This window comes from Nilaparvata lugens, chromosome 4 (genome assembly GCF_014356525.2).
Source record: "Nilaparvata lugens isolate BPH chromosome 4, ASM1435652v1, whole genome shotgun sequence".
NCBI classification, from domain to species: domain Eukaryota; kingdom Metazoa; phylum Arthropoda; class Insecta; order Hemiptera; family Delphacidae; genus Nilaparvata; species Nilaparvata lugens.
Window position 1 is genome coordinate 14,731,604 of NC_052507.1, and position 15,541 is coordinate 14,747,144.

At 35.6% G+C, this 15,541-nt stretch overlaps 1 protein-coding gene across 2 annotated transcripts; it reads left to right on the forward strand.

Moving 5' to 3' along the window:
* Positions 1-488: 488 nt before the first annotated feature.
* LOC111046161 lies at positions 489-8,375 on the forward strand. Of its 2 annotated transcripts, none has more exons than XM_022331660.2 (3): positions 489-634; positions 5,656-5,892; positions 7,070-8,375. In XM_022331660.2, the coding sequence occupies exons 2-3, from the start codon at positions 5,761-5,763 to the stop codon at positions 7,442-7,444; spliced, it is 507 nt and encodes a 168-aa protein (XP_022187352.1). In that variant the 5' UTR covers positions 489-634; positions 5,656-5,760; the 3' UTR covers positions 7,445-8,375. The 2 variants fall into 2 exon arrangements, with proteins under 2 accessions (XP_022187352.1, XP_039282663.1); XM_039426729.1 differs by having other exon boundaries at positions 570-951.
* The last annotated feature ends 7,166 nt before the right edge of the window (positions 8,376-15,541 follow it).

Consider the following 15,541-nt stretch of genomic DNA (forward strand, 5'->3'; position numbering starts at 1 on the left):
TGGTTGCAAAGCGAATGCTGAATTAGTTTGATTTGAAACTCGAACTGAAATCATGGCGACTTAGTTAAAGAAAGTGGACACTCGCCCGATCTAGCGGATGACTTATTAACTACGGACTTCCATGTTAGCGGCTAGAAAGAGTATGTTTTCCGGTCTAGGCCGGAAAGAAACCCTTTTCTGACGTCAGATGAGAGTCGTCTGCAAATAAGGTCTTTTAGATCTACGTAGGGACTGGAAAACAGCTGCTTTCAGTGCAGAGTGGCGAAAAAATATGATTGATAATTTTAAACAAAAATGAAAAATTAATATTACATCAGCTAGATCTTATAGAAGGCAGATAATCAGCAACACTGTTCTCCTTTCTTCCTCCAGTGATATTATTATAACTCACTTTAACTCTGCCAGCGCTGGCAAACCACCCAACCATACACTGACGCTGGTATTCATTGGGCCAACGTGTGAATACGGATTTACACATTGCTCATGCGCAGGATCTTCTTCCGGGAGACCGATTTGCTTGCTGCTAGTTCAGTCAGCTGTTTTGAAGAAAATATTGACAAAAGCCTTTTAACCTTAAAATTTCCACTTTCACGCATTCACGGCATTGAGTATTGAGTTAGCGTGGCAAATCATTGTAAGTAAATTGATTAGTATTATACAAAATTCAGAATAAAGATTATTCAGATCCTATAAATTTAGGTTATTCTATCAATTATATAAAATTTGTGCTATAAATACGCTGTCAATTAGTAAAAATGTATATAGTAACATTTATTAAACAAATGTAGCACAGACTGTGCTTAAAATACATATTTGGAAGACGTAACTTACTTGTATACTTGTAGTGATCCCACTGGAAGCCTTTACAGCCGTGGTTGTCATTTTATTCTGTTCTATCTGGTTGTCAGACGTCATCCCAGAACTCCTTCATGGAATAATAATTCTTTCTAAGTAAGTGGGTCTTCAAGGATCTCCTGAAGCTCCAAGGGAAGCTTGTTGTACACCCTGCTTGCCACGTCTCTAACACTAGACAAGGCTAGTGTTGTTCTTTGCCTGTCGATGTGGGTATTGTCTCTGTCTTGTATTGTGATGATGAATGCTGGAGTTCATTTCAAAATATTCTGGATATTTCAATATTGTAGTCGCTGACTCCAATATGTATACATCAGTTAATGTTAACACATGCAATCTCTTGAATATCGGTCTACAATCTTCGATGTAGTGTGCACCACTTAAAATTCTTAATATTCTTTTTGTAATAAGAATACTCTTTCCGCTTCTGAGCGATTTTCCCAGTATTCGATACTATAATTTAATACACTGTGGAAGCATCCATGATAGACTTTCAGTAATACTTCTGCGTCCACCATTTTCTGCAGCCGTCGAGCAAGGCAACACACTACATTGAGTCTCTTGACAACATTATTTATGTGCTCTTTCCATCGTAGGTTGTCAGCAATATGTACTCCTAAATATTTTAAATTTTTATTCAGTTGTAGGTGTTGATCACCAACTCGCAATAGTGGACTTAAGTCTTGTTTCTTAACATTATGGAACTGCAACACACACGTTTTCTTTTGGTCAAGTACCAGCTTATTTTCTGTGCACCATACACTCATCTCATTTAGACCTTTCTGCGTTTTTTTAATTGCTTCAGAAGCATTCTTGTCTATTAAGAAGTGACAAACATCATCTGCAAACATCCAAATCTCCCCCTCTTGCACAGAAGTGGGGAGATCGTTTACATAAAGCAGAAACAAGACTGGGCCCATATTGGAACCTTGAGGTACTCCTATGTCAACACCCTGTTGTACTTGTGATCTAATATGTCGAATAACATTATCATTTCCTATGTGACTTACATTGACCACTTGTTGATGATTTTTCAAATATGTCATTATCCAATCCAAAGGTTTTCCTGTGATTCCGTATTTGATGAGTTTAAGCTTCAACATTTCGTGGTGAACACAATCAAATGCCTTAGTCATATCATATAATATTGTGTATACCTCATCAGTACAATCTACTTTGTCATACACTGCAGTTAACAAGGCAAAAATCGCATCAGCTGTGATTTTTTTATTCCTGAAACCAAATTGTCTACAACTTATCAATCTGTGTTGCTCCAAATACGGAATCAATCTGTCCAGATAAGTTACTTCAAAAACTTTGGAATAGACCGATTGAACAGCTACAGGTATATATATTGGTATATATTGGCTTATATTGGTATAAGCTTAGAAGTTTTGATAGCGTCTGGAAATTCACCTTCCTCAAATGACTTATTAATTATCAATGACAGTAGTTCAGCTGTAATATGTGCTGAGGCTTTAACTAGTCTACATGGAATATTGTCAACTCCAGCACTTGGCTTATTGCACATTCTATCAATTTTTATATTTATCACTTCATCAGCACAAGTTGATCTTAAGTGAAAATAACAACCATCCCTTGTCTCACAATCATCCCCTATCATGTAATGCTTGGGTAATCCATCACCAACAAGGCTCCTTACTTCCTCATAGAAATATTTATTAAACTCTTGTGCAATCTTAAAGGGATCACTAACCAGCTCCTCCTCTATCTTTAACTTATCATGGATGAAAGTATTCTTTGTTAAGCTGTGAACAATTCTCCATCACTCCTTACTAACATTTCTTGCCCTTATTATTTATTTCTATAAAACACCCTCCTGTTACCAGAAATTAACTGTGAGTGCTGTCTCTTTGCAACTTTGCTCTCTCATTGTTAAATTGCCTAGTCCTCCAGTATAATTGTTTCAATTTATCTCTTGACAATATAATGTCATTGTCAATCCAACTCAATTCAGATTTGTTATTAATCTTATAGATCTTTTTTGGGCAACATATTTCAAAACAGTATCTATAATTGTCATAAAATTCATTGAACCATGTCCATCCATTTTATCATGCCAAGCCTTCCAAAACATTCGTCCATACCTAGTTTTGTAATTCTATTCTTTTCTATTTTTAAGCCTGACTTCATATCAACATGCATCTATATCTATATGCAGCCATCTATGATCTGACAATGGTGTGTCAATACAGCCGCTTTGTACATGTTGTATGTTCTCACTTGTCAGTATGTAATCAATTTGTGTTGATACATTTGGAGTTACTCGAGTGTTCAACTTTACAACATTCAACAATTTGTGTGATTCTAACACATAAAAAAAACATCTCCTATATACGGAATCTATCTTGCCATCAATATTCCTATCTCCACATATCAAAATAGGTACATCCAACCTTCCAATTTGATTCAATAATTGCTCCAAAATGTCAATAAAGTTGTAGAAATTTGTATCTTGTGGAAACCGTCGTATCTTCTAATTTTAAATCTCTGCTGGTTTGAAATGGACAGATTAATTAACAGTAGTAAAAACGTTGGCTAGGTCTTTCAAAAGACGTTTCATGCTACGCTATGGCGGTGTGAAATTTGCTTAAAGATAGATTGTCGGGTCAGAACATAGTAGAGCATAAGACAAGTGAAATTTAGATGAAATGAATGTCACCCGTGTCATTCTAGCTTCTATCTATGCCACCGCTTGGCTCAACCACAGATACTAGCCAACTTCCCATTTCGTAAGTATTCTGTGGCTCAACTTTGCACTGATTTTTTTCAATACGAGACGCACAAAAACGAGTAACTCCCTACCACTGATCTTAATGAGAAGCTCATCTTCTGGTTACATTACAGTCTCTAAATAGTATGGCCTATGCATTAGCTACCGTTTCTGCTCCACTATTTTTTGAGACAGACAATAAAAGTTATATATTAATGAATCCTTCTTTGATTTCAATCATGAATTAGTTCAAATCTAGGGCCAAACCACATGAGGCGTTTTTAGACGATTCGGCAGGGTAGGAAGCTCTCCGAACTCGTCTAAAAACGAATAAAAAATAAAACTAATTTATTTCTAATCAAATTTATAAAGTATAAATGTTCAATACTGTAATTAAAAAATTAGTTATTTGATGAAGGATTCATTAATATATAATTTTACTGTCTGACTCAATTTGGCTTGGCCCTATCCAAAAAATTGGATACGTTGCAGAAATTTAGCTCAACGCACCATAAGATTAATGGCACCTTGCTGCCATTTGATAATAATAACCAAATTCCGAGTTACTGGGCTGTCCTCAGGTCTAGTTTCACGAGTTTTCAGGTCGCACCTTGACGTCTGCCCTTTTAGGTAGCCAGAACCGATGGCTATAGGCTACGTGTCCATCCAAAACTCGGGAATGGCCCTAGAAAAATATCTGGCTTTACATACCAGGTTTACAAAGCCAGCAGCGTCCAATATACTCGTATACGGCCACTCCATTTGAATTGAAAACCAGACTTGTTTTCTCAAAGCTGGTTTAAGGCATCTCGTGACGCGGTACCCTCTTCTTTATATTTCTTAGCAAGGATTTTGTTACCCGAGATTTTTCTCAACCAACGACTGTACATATTCAGAAGGCAAGTCGTTATGTCGAATAAGCTCTCCGATCGTGACCTGCCTATGAGTGACCAAAAAATGGTCGTTGATCTCTTCTACACGATGCGTGTAGGTATTGTCGGTCAGTTGTCCATAAACTATGTTTAGCGTCAGATCGCTCAATTTCCATCGTCCTGGCTGTCACATGGCTGAGATCCACATTCAATACATTCAATGTTTCAGCCAGTTCCACAATGCTGATGCGGCCCTCCCGAACGAGAAGATCATCCTCATTTCCTCGGTGAGATGGTTAGGCGTGATATATTCCTTTCCATCATTGGTAAATAAAACATCAAAGAGTTCCTAGAAATTTTGCAACGACTTCAATGCAATCCTTTCAGTCAACCTTATACCTTCTCCTTCATCCATTACTCAAAGCTGTGGGATCGATGGCGTCATTTATAATAAGTGAACCATAAGCTGTAGATATATATTTCAAGACGACCTAATTTCAAACCTACTAATTTTTGAAAAAATGTATATCAGTAAGCTATTACCCACTGAAGATGAAGTGTTTTACTTGATCTCATTTCATTATCAAAAAAATGTGGGAGTGATATAATTGGTCCGATGGTTTGTTTTGGCAAATATCAAAGACAACTGGAAGAGGAACAAAAAGTTCGAGGATTTTGAACTTTAAAGAAAGTGTCAGGGTACTTTCAACTTGATTTCAAATTGTCTAATATTCCAAAACATTGAAAAATTCAGTTGGTTTGGAGTTTTTTCACCGCAACATATACCTTGAGGTCATTGTACCCAGGTCAATGGCGTGGGAGTCATTTGGACTTATAACCGAACGATGAAAAACAAACCATCGAGGGATCATTTCTAATGCAAACACGTTTGGTTAACTCCAATTTCCAGGTTTTTATACAAACTGATTGTGAATTTTAAGTTGACTTATAGTACTGGTTGGTGGTATTGCAAAGTGAAAACTTCACCTCAAAATTGAAATTCTTATAGAAATAGAAATTAATTTTTTTGTTAGATTTTTCCCAGACCACCGCCTAGACTCACAATCAGTCAGCTCTAACCAGTATCCTGTCTTCAATCAATAATCTCTATTTCTTGTTTCTCCTATGATTTCACACCATTCAAACACACCAATCTTTTTCTAAATGCAGACTCATCACATATCTCCTCTTTTGCAGATATTCATCTCCAAGCAACCTCTGACTACTGTTTTTCAAGAGACACCTTTTTGTGACCGACAGTGTGAAGATATTGATGTATTGATGAAAGGATAGGAAAACTCGATGGAATCTAAATTGAAAGCGTACAGACGAAGAAGAGCCAGAGAAGAACTTCTGGACCGTACTCAAAATAAAATAAAAAGCATATTCAATAAAATGTTCAACTCGGATACAAAGGATGATAGAGTACAGGAGGTAAGATACTACTTGGACATTTATAATTTTGTCGATCGATTGAATCCTTTGACCTGTGGATTCATGGATGCTTGAATTCTTTTTGGAAAAATAAATTGGCATTATTAAGGTTCAGATAATTTGAAATAAGTTAGATTCAGTTGGAAGTCCATCTATTCTCTACAAGTTTCCAAGTTGAATAATTCAATCTCATTGGTGAATAATCAGTATATATGTTTTTGAATAACGGTTATCTGATATTGTCTTGGAATCTTCAGTGTTTCAATCGATCACCGATCGAGAAGTATCCACTTTGTTTTGGATATGTTAAATTAAATTACAAGGATGTTCGGAAAATGGATTATTTTCTGATGATCATATATAAAATTTTGAAAACCCTAATCCCCTAATGTATGAAAACATTATAATCATTTTTGCGCATTATTGAAATTGCGAATTTTTTAGAGAGCTATCAATTTGTCAGCTTGAAATTTATATAATATTTGTTTTTATTACTAAGTTTTTCACTGCGAAATGAAAGAAATTTGACAGCAACCTGAATTACTCATTTCATAGGCTACTGATATTTAGCTCAACTAAATTGAGTAAATATTAATCTACATTGAAATTTATGATTTTAAGAGTTCCAAAATATTTTTCCAGTTGGTCAGCATTCAACTAATTGCAATAAGTATAAAACTATAAATAACTGTATTGTATATCACATTCTAATAAATGAAACCACGGCTACAGCCGCAACTCAGATTTTGAGGCCAATTGCTCTCCTTTGAGGCTTTTACCATCGCTATTGTGATATTTTTGCCATGGTTGATGAATTTTTTATCTTCTACAAGATTATGTAACGATTCTATAGTAGTAGTTTCAACGATTCTGGTTTGGCGATATTGTAATATTTTATTATTTATTACGGATGATGCCCACATGAGCTTCTCGCTTGTGCGTGGGTAATGGGAAGTGCGTGGGTGATTTGTTGAGATGGTCAAACGTCCATGCCTATTTGATGGGATTCGGCGGGATTCGAACCCGCGACCAGGTAGCACTATCAGACTGATGGGTGCAACGCCAGAATCGACTCGGCTATCCTGGCCGAAAAATAAAGTTACAATGTGCTGTATTGAATTTGTACTAATCTTGCCGTATTTATTTGAATAATTTGGTTTCATCAATTGCTTTACAGAATGACACAAGACTGGATATCAACAACAGAGAGCTTGTTGATCAAGCAGCCGTCAGTGAGAGTGAATCGGTTATCGAAAATGAGTCAATTGTATCCGACGAAGACGGTGAACTCTTCGATTCAAGAACCTGGACTAAACTGACCCTATACACGTCCCTGTGGGCGTTTCTGTTTGTTCTGGCCATACACGCCGAATTCGGGGCCGTCTATTTTGTGATCTCGCTCATGGTTATTCTGTATAAGAACACTAGGACGGGGCCTAAGAAAGCGGGTGAACTGAGTGCCTATTCTGTGTTTAATCCGAATTGTGAGGCGATCGAGGGAACTCTAGATGCTGAACAGTTGCAGAAAGAACTGCTCTATGGCTTTAGGTGATCAAATTTGTTTGATCAACACAGTATACTGTGGGTACACTATATAAGGCGGGTAAACTTAGGTTCTCTTTATAAAATGTACATTATCAACATATATTTTAGGTAGAATTTGACTTTATTCTTCAAGGATTTGCTAGGACTGTTAGCTATTAACTAACATTAGCTAACATCCTAGCTTTATTAACATTTCTCCTCCTATTTCATTTAAAACAAAAGTAATTTCAGAAATATTTTTCTCCTAGAAAAACGTTGGAGTTGATATCTTTAATTCTTTTCATGAATCCATGACCAGCCGTTGCACTGGATAAATTTTCGTCTTAAAATATTTTCAATAGTAATTATTATTGAATAATTGGAATATCTCAGTAATTTCCATCTGTTTTCAATAGAAGTTGAGATTCAATGTACGCCGTAATACTAGGATCTAGTAATACATTATATTGTAATAAGAATTTGTAACTTTGCTGTGATTTATATTTAAAATGTTATTTATTTTATTTGGATAGAATTATAATTTGGAAATAGTTATTAAGTGAGCTAACACTACATTTTAAACGTACGTTAGCTAGGTAAATAAGTTTTAACTATTGATGTTTAGTTTGATCTGCATTTCAAGTGCAAGAGAGTTTCGGAAGTGTTGATCATCTTTATTGTTCCAAACTAATTACTATCACTCGTTTTAAGATATATTTGTATTAGAAAATCAATGAAGGTTCGCCAGTTATTGTCTTGAAATAGTAAAACTATTTTGAATTGTTATATTTTCTTTGTTGAAATATGAGGGGGTCTCTTTCAGAAGTATTTTAGTAATAGGGCATCTGCGAATATCTATAGTGGTGATCTATGACGCAAACACTCGACGTTTTTTGACATGTTTATTTATTATACAATTTTACAACTGGGTTCATTAAAGTGATTCGTTTTATATTTTATTCGAAGTTTACCAATTTTATTTTTACCTTTACACAATCAATCCCAATGTTTCATATTTATTTATTTGTGGATACAATTACAAGAATTGTATTTATAATTTATATCTACTTTTATTGCATTTATAAGTGATATACTGTGCTTCACATGTCATCATACAATTGACTCTGAGCAAAAGCTTGATAAGAGTACATAAATACGACGGCAGAAAGCTTCCCAATGGTGATTTGATCTATAATAAGATTCATTTCAAACTGCAAGCATTAAATATATGTAATATCGATGCTTACCATTTAACCTATGCTGAGAGTCTGAAGTGGATCTCAGACACTATGAATGCACTGTGATGGTGACATTTACTGGTGAATTATCCAATAATCAAAACGCACCCAGAAAAACACAACACGTAAATAGTTAAGTTGTCTTTGTACCACTAATTTTTATTACATCCAGCCTACAATTTAAATAACTGTGGATTTGATTTCTATCTAATTCTAATGTGAATGAGTATAAACTCTGCTTATTTCAGGCATCAGAAAATAATATTTTCCTGTTGAGTATGAACTCTGCTTATTTCAGGCATTAAAAAAGAATATTTTCCTGTAAATAGAATACCTCTTGTAGGTGAAAATTCTATCAGAGAGTTGATTGCGAGCAGACGTTTTTCGTTCCGTTCTCTCTTATCGGCTACCGGTTGATTTATGAATAGTTTGGCTTAGTTTGGTCGCCATCTTACTAAGCCTGTCGGTTCTTTCGTTGATATTTATTCGTTTTAACAGTTTTCAAGCCGAATTAAATCTTTATTACAGTACTAAAATGAGTGCATGTGCGGAGTGCAATGTGTTGGTTGGAAGATCTGACAAGGTCAAAGTGGTATGCGCTGAGTGTGGCTCGATTTTCCATAGAAAATGTATCAGGGGAGAGTCGGACAGAGATCTAAGTGAAGTTGAGCTCGAACTCATGAGGAAGAGTTCTTGGAAGTGCGGAAGCTGTTTGGCGGGTCACCGTAGTCAGCGGGGTACTGAGGCTCAATCGACTCCAGTAAAAACTTCCAGCGCTGGTGCGTCCGTCAATTCATCAGGCTCCGAGGACCCGTATACTGAGGCCTTGAATGATTTCAAGCGGCAAGTTATGAGCAGCTTCGAGAAATGACAAGAGTCCCTCAGTTCGTGTCATGCAAAACTCGACAACAACGCTGAAATTCTTGTTACACAGGGAGAATTGATAGCATCTCAGCAGGAAATAGACTAATAAGGACTCTGCAAACTGAAAATGAAGCTCTAAAGCAGAAAATTAATGACCTGTCGATGCAAGCCGACGATCTGGAGCAGTATGGAAGACGAAATACTTTGAAGATACACGGTATTCCAGTCGCAGATCAGGAGGTCGTCTCAAAGGTGGTGCTCCAAACTTGCCAAGCTGTAGGTGTGCAGATAGGTGCAAAAGAGATTGACTGCTGTCATCGTCTTAAAAAGCGACCTGATTCACGAAATCCGCCACCAATCATAGTGAAGTATGTTGGACGCACGAGATTATGCAGCAGAAGCGCAGTTTCAGCAAGCAGTCGACCAGGCACATGGGGATGCAAGGTGAGACCCACCCAGTTTATATAAACTTTAACGGCTCTACGAAAAATACTTCTCTCCAAAGCTAGAAAACTTCAAAAGGAATTTGGCTTCAAATTTATGTTTGGGTGGACAAGACTGGTACAATAGAGATAAGAATTGTTGAGAACGGTAGAATCTATACCGTACGATGTGAGAAGGACTTGAAAGCTGTACCAACTACAGTCAATTGTTAAAGATTTAATTTTATTTTCCCTATATTGTAGGTCTCATATAATATATTATATTGTTTTCCGGGAATGAATTGTGTCAAATCTAGAGTGTATTATTATTCGATTTCACGTATCTGTTTTTATTCATTAATCAATCAGAATTATACAACTGTTAATCCATTATTATCATTGTTCTCTCAGCTATTAACTCAACTACATAGAGTTATAATCAACTCAACCGAATGAATGCTTTCTATGAGACTTGCTTTTGTGATTTAAAATAACTGCTTCTAGTCCAGTCAAATGGTCGTTTTCAGGAAACAGCTCCTAAAGAATTTTTCTCGACGATTCTATTTATGTAATTTGGAGCGCTGAATTCGAATCTGAAATTTGCTGACACGCAAGAGGGCGGCTTCATCCCCAAAACCCCCTAAAATTTTGTGACTTTTTTAATTTTTCCATTCAATCTCGAAAACTTCAAGTTTTTGGAGAAAAATCACTCTCTACAAAATTAAAGATAATAAAATTTCCAATAAATTGAGTGGTCGCGCAGGATTCTACAACTTTTAGTTCCGGAGCTACGAATTTTCAAAAAAGGGGTATTTTTTAAGGGGTTTTCAAAATTATGCAAACCTACCACTTCTACCCTATACAACTTGGATATTTTTCTAGTATAGATAAAACACCATACATCACGTGAAAGAACAATTGAATCTGAACAGGATTCCTTAGGAATTTTCGAATTTAGTAGTGGGGGAGGGGGAATACACCCAACAATAGAAAATCATGTCCTACAGCCAAAATACAAATTGTTCATTATAATACCTTTTCAAGGCCTTCCTAACAAAAAATACATATTTCGGCTGAAATCATCTCACGAGGGTTTATTTTCTATGAGAATCATAGAATCGGTTCAAAATCATGTATCATAACTGAAATTTGATGAATAAATAAAACATTCCTCCTTTAGTGTATTTTAGCCCATATTTAAATACACAGAAAAATGGCCAATTCCTATATTTAAAACTGTGTATCTCGGTAACCCGAAATGATAAAAATGGTACTTGGTCTTGATTTGAAGAACAGAATCTACTCTTTCATGAGGGAGAAAATTCTCTACAACTTTGACTACTTTTTGGATTTTTAATCTAAAGTGTTTCACAAGATACGCAACTTTGAATATGCGAGACTGTGAAAATGATTAAAGCATCACAAATTTTCTGCATATTCAAAATTGCGTATCTTGTGAAACACTTTAGATAAAAAATCCAAAAAGTAGTAAAGGTTGTAGAGAATTTTTTCCTCTTCTTGCTCCCATAAATCGTTTTTCTGATTACAATACTGTTCGAAAGTAACAGCCAATTAAAAAAATGATTATTTTCATTTTTTCATTATTTTCTCATTTTTTCTGCGATTTTACTGTTATTCGAGAGGTCTCTAAAACGAGTAAGATACATGATAGAAACTTGCGATTGGTCTCAAATGAAAGAGAATTACATGCTCTATAAGCTACGTCTTAAATTCATCTTGCATGACTGTTAATTATCGATAAACTGTGGAGACTGTGAAAATGAGGAAAGTATAGCAAATTTCTTGATTTTTTGAAACAAACGTATCTTACCACACGATCATATTTTTACAAAATTCATTCACCTCACATGAAAGAGGAGATTCTGTTCTTCAAATCAAGATTAATTACCATTTTTTATCATTTCGGGTTACCGAGATACACAGTTTTGAATAAAGGAATTGGTCATTTTTCTGAGTATTTAAATATGGGCTAAGATACACTGAAGGAGGAATTTTTTATTTTTTCATCAAATTTCAGTTACAATAAATGATTTTGAACCGCCTTGACGAGCTGAGAAGAATGAGCTGAATTACGAGGAGATCTGATTATTCTGTCAAAAGTTATAAATGTTCAAAGTTTTGATCCTTGACGTATCCTTATGACGTACCCCCTACTAGTAAATTCTAAAATTTAATGTTTCTAACGGGCGATTCTCATAGAGAATAAACCTCGTGAGATGATTTCAGCTGAAATATGTATTTTTTGTTAGGAAGGCCTTGAAAAGGCATTATAATGAAAAATCTGGTGTGGCGCACTCACACAACTTTCCTTGCCGTTATGAGAATTGATCACCTGACGCTAGTGTTGACGCGCATCTCAAGTCCACTTATAAACAAAGATCTGAGTCAGCTGGTGACAGGAAAATAACGCTGGAGACATACGAGGTCTGCTATGTCTTCATAGTGAATCATTTAATAGAATCAACAGTTGCCAACAGTTTGCAATTGGATAATCACATTTTCTCGAATTTCGAGCTTATTTTCAATTTTAGGTGAAAATGTTACTGAACATTAATTGTAGAGATTTTCATACTCAATCTTTTCCACTTGAATTTTTTTGTTTAAATTGTATCTGGAGCCTGATAATTGAGAATCTAAAATCAAACTTTGCATAGATGGGGTGGAGCTCCTGAAATTTTTACAGATATGGGACTTGTGGCAGTTGATAGAGCTTATCAGTGACTATTTCAGGTGTAAATTTAATCAAAATCGTTGGAGCCGTTTTCGAGAAAATCTCGAAAAACCCTGTTTTTGACATCATTTTCGCCATTTTAGCCGCCATCTTGAATTTAATTTGATCAAAATTGTTCGTGTCGGATCCTTATATGTAGGGGAAGGACCTTAAGTTCCAAATTTCAAGTCATTCCGTTAATTGGGAGATGAGATATCGTGTACACAGACGCACATACACTCATACACACACACACACACACACACACACATATACAGACCAATACCCAAAAACCACTTTTTTGGACTCAGAGGACCTTGAAACGTATAGAAATTTAGAAATTGGGGTACCTTAATTTTTTTTCGGAAAGCAATACTTTCCTTACCTATGGTAATAGGGCAAGGAAAGTAAAAATTTGTATTTTGGCTGTAGGACATGATTTTCTATTGTTGGGTGTATTCCCCCTCCCCCACTACTAAATTCGAAAATTCCTAAGGAATCCTGTTCAGATTCAATTGTTCTTTCACGTGATGTATGGTGTTTTATCTATACTAGAAAAATATCCAAGTTGTATAGGGTAGAAGTGGTAGGTTTGCATAATTTTGAAAACTCCTAAAAAATACCCCTTTTTGAAAATTCGTAGCTCCGGAACTAAAAGTTGTAGAATCCTGCGCGACCACTCAATTTATTGGAAATTTTATTATCTTTAATTTTGTAGAGAGTGATTTTTCTCCAAAAACTTGAAGTTTTCGAGATTAAATGGAAAAATTAAAAAAGTCACAAAAATTTAGGGGGTTTTGGGGATGAAGCCGCCCTCTGGCGTGTCAGCAAATTTCAGATTCGAATTCAGCGCCCCAAATTACATAAATAGAACCGTCGAGAAAAATTCTTTCGGGGCTGTTTCCTGAAAAACGACCATTTGACTGAACTATTCTCCTATCTGGAGTCCTGGAAATTGATAAACAATTTATAATTTAATGAATGTTTAATCTTAAAGAAATTGGTAAGGAACCTTTCAATTGAAAAGCAAATAATAACGAAATAAATGTACTAGGGATTGTCTTAGTTGTTCCTGGTAATGGATTATAAGGCTACATTATATCAATACAAAATTCGTTTACTATTTAACAATGCGTGGTATAGTCTTATCAATTCACTAACTGCTCTAACTGTATGTTTTTCTTTCTGCAACTTATTCTACGGTATATCAACAGAACTATCGAATATTTTTATCTCATTCTCATTTACAGTATTGCTAGGTCTTCCAATAACATTTCTCGTTCTTGCTTCTAATCTTATTACTCTGTTTTCTTTTAAACTGGGTGTTTTCAATATTATAGATTCTTTCTGAGTAGTTGTGGTGGTACTAAGGTGGTTATCCATGCTGAAGACCAAATATCTAGTATTTTATTCATTAAAGGTTCTGCTATTTATAAGTTATTTTTTCCTTTAATTATTATAATTCTTGAAATGTAAAAGGGGGGAGGAGAATAGTGGTGATGACCCAAGTTATTTTCTGATTAAGGATGAGAATCTGATTATGAACGATAACCTTAAGGCTGTGCAAAGGCTAAAAATAAACTTTTTACTCGAGATATTTTTCAAAGTTTTTTGATTTGTATATCATCAAGCTATCAAAATGAGAAAGTTTTCTCAGGAAAACATTTTTTCTGATCATTACTTTCTGAGATATGATTACTTTCTTACAATGATATTCTGTCTCCTATCAATGGGCTGAGGTCGGGCTGCTCCGAGGGTCCTGATGCGATTCCAACCTTTATTGTCAAGGGCTGTGCTGTAGAGCTCCTTTAGAGCCATTAAAATTCATTTTCAACTTGGCTATAAGGTCGAGTAGATTTCCTTCAAAATGGAAGATTGCAAGAGTTACTCCTGTTTTCAAGTCTGGGAATAGGAATGGTATTAAAAACTACAAACCAATTTGGATTTGCATTTCCATTTTGCATTTCCAATTTCCATTTTGAATTGTTTTTCGAAAGTTTTTGAGAAGCTCCTGTATTCGATTATTTATAAGCAGGGTCAGAGGATTATTGAACCTGAGCAACATGGATTTCTGCCTGGTCGCTCAACTGTGTCCAATCTTATAGTGTTTAGTAGTGAGGTTTCACAAATTTTGGATCATGGGGGTCGTTCAGATGTTATCTTTACAGATCTATCAAAAGCGTTTGACACCATAAATCAGACTTCTGATACGGAAACTCAAAGTGTTAGGATTTTGTGTAACAATGGTTAATCTTCTACAGAGTTATCTGGAGGCAAGAATACAGTAAGTCAAGATTCATAATTTCAAATCAGAATGGTTTGAGTGTACATCAGGGGTTCCTCAGGGCTCTAACCTTGGTCCACTTCTATTTCTTCTGTTCATTAATGATCTACCATCTACCATCAGTGAATCTTCATGCCTTCTGTATGCAGATGATGTAAAATTATATGAAGAAATCAATTATCATAGAGATTGCTATGATTTGCAGAGGGATATTAATAGTCTGTCTAGATGGTGTGATGAAAATGGACTAAAAATGAATGTGAATGAAATATGTAAATTCATGAGTTTCACTCGGCAGTCCTCCACTCATCCAGGTGTATACTATATAAATGGCATTCCAATGGAAAAGGTGGAGTCCTTCAAGGACCTTGGAGTAGTATTCAGCCCAGACCTTTCTTTCAATTCACATATTGATTACATAGCTAACAGAGCCAATCAACAGATGGGTTTCATTTTGAGGACATGCTCGCCCTTCACTGATGTGGTACCTCTGCTACTCTTAAGCTGCGTACACATATTCGCGCTTGCAACCCGCACCGAGCACGCTCCTCCCTCGTACCACCATCGAACCACAGTCGCTCCGCCC

Excerpts from the sequence above, each read along its gene's own strand:
- LOC111046161 (XM_022331660.2), top strand. The coding sequence starts at position 5,761 with ATGGAATCTAAATTGAAAGCGTACAGACGAAGAAGAGCCAGAGAAGAA. Across the intron at positions 5,893-7,069 it reads AGGATGATAGAGTACAGGAG|AATGACACAAGACTGGATAT; the intron begins GTAAGATACTAC and ends ATTGCTTTACAG.